General features: G+C 35.2%; 1 protein-coding gene across 1 annotated transcript; it reads right to left on the bottom strand.

The window, feature by feature from the left end:
• Positions 1-215: 215 nt before the first annotated feature.
• Positions 216-3,793, bottom strand: LOC113353625. Its single transcript, XM_026597162.1, has 7 exons — positions 3,639-3,793; positions 1,992-2,034; positions 1,849-1,893; positions 941-1,759; positions 615-836; positions 435-527; positions 216-323 (listed from the first exon to the last, which is right to left on the bottom strand). The coding sequence occupies exons 2-5, from the start codon at positions 2,025-2,027 to the stop codon at positions 657-659; spliced, it is 1,080 nt and encodes a 359-aa protein (XP_026452947.1). The 5' UTR covers positions 2,028-2,034; positions 3,639-3,793; the 3' UTR covers positions 216-323; positions 435-527; positions 615-656.
• Between the last annotated feature and the right edge of the window lie 217 nt (positions 3,794-4,010).

The following is a 4,010-nucleotide window of genomic DNA, read 5'->3' as shown; positions in this document are numbered from 1 at the left end:
TTACGTGTCACTCCAAACCCCATGCCTTTAAGTATTACCCATTTATCTTCACCAAGAGCCTTTGTAAGAACATCTTCTGTCACGGAAGATCCACCATCAGAATCATGTTGTGCTTTAGCTTCTTCAATTTTTCTGTAAAAGTGCCAAAAATAAGATATTTTTGCATTATTGAAGAATATATAAATTCAAAAAAAAAAGAAGAGAAGGTTTCTCACAAAAGCCTTTAAAACAGCAGGATTTGGTTCCCTTCCTTCAGGCTGTTTGTGACCCTTAATCCATAAATCAGCTCTATCGATCGGTTCAGTTGTTTTCAGAACTTTTTGCTACAAAGAAAATGTGAATCCCAGTTAAGTAAGAGTAATTTCATACAGGGGAAATAAAGGATAACATACAGGTTGCAAAGGGTACACATAGGTTAAAAGTAATAAACATACCATCTGCTCCTCCATTCGGGCATAACCTTGTCTACTAATCGAGTGAGGGGTGTTGTGCGTCGCACGAATTTCTTGCATTTTGAGTCTTTTCACCTGCAAAGGTTAATAGAGCAGTCAATAGACACATTTAAAATAACAAATGCTTCAAATATAGTCATTCATTATATTAGAAACACTTACTCTGAATTCAGCCGAGTCTATACGTTTCACAAATTTTTCCCACTAATTGACAGACATGCTCGTGGGCATTAGGTTTGCAAGCCTTTTCTCTCTTTCTTCCCCTTTTAGGTGATCCAAAGCCTCGAGTACCAAACCGTCTTTCCTAGATCGAGCTTCTTTGAGATATGCTCCCATTTTGGAAAAATAGTAGTCTTGGAAATGTTCATACACAATGAACCGTTGCTGCAAATAAAAGTAAAATCATTTTAATTAGAATCTGCAATGAGTTAAAGAGTTATATATCGACCAATGAAAAGAGTTGAAAAGTTAAGAATCATTTTAATTACCTCGACTATCTTCCATATGTTGAACTTGGCCTGATGAGGAACAACTCTCCAATCCTTGAATGTTAAAGGAATTTTTCGCCGAACTAATACCCCTAGACAACTGGCCAGCTGCACGGAAGGATCATCAATCGGCCGTTCTTTAGAGTTGAAGGGAACTTTGGCTTTTGCATACATCTGTGTTGGTCCACGTGGAACGAACTTTCTTTTATTCGTTGGTTCCACAACCTCACCTTCTTCACCTTCCGGCTTATCATCAGTACCACCCTCAGAATCATGATCACCATTATCTTTTTCTCCGTCAGAATCAACATCAGGCTCTTCCACTTGCACGTCTTTGTCGTGCTGTAAAGTTTCATCTTCTTCTTCTTCTTCAAAATCTGAAAAAGTGTCATTTGGATCGACAAGTTGAATATTTGGACATGGGCCAGTGCTCATATCCAATATCCGCCTTACTGTCTTTCCCCCCTTTGCAGAATCTTGTTTTGACTTTGTAGGTGTCAGCACCTTCTTCCTCTTAGAAGCCAGTACCTTCCATGGTGAAGTAAGATGTTGTTGATGTGATGGAGTTTGGGTAGTACTCTGAGGATTTCTTGGTTCGGCGGACTCTTTGGACCTTGGTGATGATCCCCTCTGAGAATTATTTGTATCAGTTGGTTCTGTAAACTCTTTCAACCTTGGTGATGATCGCCTTTGAGAAGAATTTGTATCAATTGGAGATGTAGGAACAGTTTGTTCTGCGGACTTTGCATTTATTGGTGATCGGCGAGGTGGAGATGCAACATCAGGTTGAGACTGTTGACTCGTCAGTTTCTTCTTCATCTGAAACAACCATAACTTAATTAGTTAAACTGAGAAGGTAAAGAAATATGTTATATTAATATAATGAAATTGAGATGAAAAGATTTTACTTTGATCGGAAACTGCTTGACATTATTCTGTACTGTTGATTTAGTCTGCAACATTAAATAAAAAACCTTAGTATATATTGACGACTTAAATGGGGAAAAATTTACATGAATAAGAGAAACTAAATCATAATCCAAGTCTTTACCTTGTTCTTTCCCATTGATGTAAGATTTGTTTTCATCAATGATCTACAAAAACAGAATTCAAAAATGAAATCAATATAACATTGTCAATTTACAAAAGCATTATTGGATTCCAACTTGGAAAGATTTCTAAATGAGCTAGTGCACTCACTATCGTATGGGTAAGTCGATCGCTTAAGAAGCAATTGTCTCGCCCATATGATAGAGAGCGCACTAGATCTCATCATTCCTTAACCAAAATTGCAAACAAGCATGTATATCAGGCATAAACACCAAGATAGTCTCATACCTGTGTATCAATCAAAACAATACAAAATAAAGCAACCTATATATAACCACCAAGCAAACGCACAACAGGTGGTTGGAATACGGAAGCCCTGCACATTCTCATTTGAGAATGAACCAGGGGTTCCATATTCCAACCACCCGTAATTAGAGATTAACTTGGTAGCTATCAAGTTAAAAAAAAGCATCATTTGAAAAACAAGCATTATATTAAACAGAAGCAACATCAACCAAGCATCATGTTCTTCTATGCAATAAACTAGCATTTTGGTAGCAATAAAGAACAACATAACAACAAAATAACCACCAAGCAACTCACAACAGATGGTTGGAATACGGAATCCCTGCACATTCTCATTTGAGAATGAACCAGGGGTTCCGTATTCCAACCACCCACAATTAGAGATTAACTTGGTAGATATCAAGTTAAAAACAAGAATCATGTTAAACCATAGCATCATGTTAAAAACAAGCATTATATTAAACAGAAGCAACATCAATCAAGCATCATGTTCTTCTTTACAAACCTAATTAAAGAACAAACCAAGCATCATGTTCTTCTATTCAATACACTAGCAATTTGGTAGCAATAAAGAACAACATAACAACAAAATAACCACCAAACAACTCACAACATATGGTTTGAATACGGAATCCCTGCACATTCTCATTTGAGAATGAACGAGGGGTTCCGTATTCCAACCACCCGCAATTAGAGATTAATTTGGTAGCTATCAACCAAGCATCAACCAAACTACTTATATCATTCTCTAAGAAAAATGTTAATAGCATTTAGGTGCAGCAACAAAGTAAACCATGCTACTAAGTACAAAATCATGCCATTGATTCAAGCTCCAATTTAAAAACAATAAAATAAGAAAGAACACTATAACAAATCAAACCAAATCAGAATAATAGAACAAACATCATCAAAAAATTGCATTTTATAAATTAAAAAAAAAAGTAAGAAAAAAACCCTAAAATCAAAATCAGCAAAATTAAAAAGAACCCTGTAACAAATCAAACCAAATCAGAATACTAGAACAAACATCATCAACAATTGCATTTTATAAAAAAAAAACCCTAAAATCAAAATCAGTAAAATTGAAAAGAACCCTTTAACAAATCAAAACCAAATCAAAGAACCCTATAACAAATCAAAACCAAATAAAAAATCCTAGAACAAACATCATCAACAATTGCATGTTATTGCAAAAAAAAAAAAAAAAAAAAAAAAAAAAAAAAAAAAAACCTAAACTGCACTCTCAGAAAAATTGCATGTTAACAAACCAAACCCTAGAACAAAAATCTAAACTCAACCAAAGAAAATAAGAGAATAGAGGCTTTGAGAGTTTATTTTTTACCAATCTTTTGAGGGTTGCAGATAGACTAAGTTTTCCGATGAGGGTTTGCAGATAAATTTTCTTGATTTAGGTGTTCCGTGGATAGTTGGATTTTCTGATTAGAGTTGCAGATGAGAGGATTTGAAGTTAGATGAAAAATATGATTTTTTGATTACGTTTAGGGTTTGAGCGAATTAAAAAAAAAATTGCAGAGGGATTTTCTTTTTCTGAGAGAGAAAGGGGAGTTGAATGGAAATGAAGAAGGAGAAGGAACCGAGGGAGACTTTTGTGTGGTCTCTGATTTTTTCATTATTTCTTGATTTTTCCGAAAATTGGAGAGGTGACACGTTGCTGTTTCTAGAAGGATGGGGAAAATTTTGGGCGGGATGTTGG

The sequence above is a fragment of the Papaver somniferum genome, chromosome 2, assembly GCF_003573695.1.
Source record: "Papaver somniferum cultivar HN1 chromosome 2, ASM357369v1, whole genome shotgun sequence".
NCBI classification, from domain to species: domain Eukaryota; kingdom Viridiplantae; phylum Streptophyta; class Magnoliopsida; order Ranunculales; family Papaveraceae; genus Papaver; species Papaver somniferum.
This window is presented reverse-complemented; position numbering and strand designations above follow the sequence as displayed.

What these genes read in the sequence shown, in the direction of transcription:
- LOC113353625 (XM_026597162.1), bottom strand. Translation starts at nt 2,027, where the DNA reads ATGAAAACAAATCTTACATCAATGGGAAAGAACAAG. An exon ending in CATCAATGGGAAAGAACAAG is followed by an intron (nt 1,894 to 1,991) that starts GTAAAGACTTGG and finishes TTAATGTTGCAG; the next exon opens with ACTAAATCAACAGTACAGAA. An exon ending in ACATATGGAAGATAGTCGAG is followed by an intron (nt 837 to 940) that starts GTAATTAAAATG and finishes TTTTATTTGCAG; the next exon opens with CAACGGTTCATTGTGTATGA.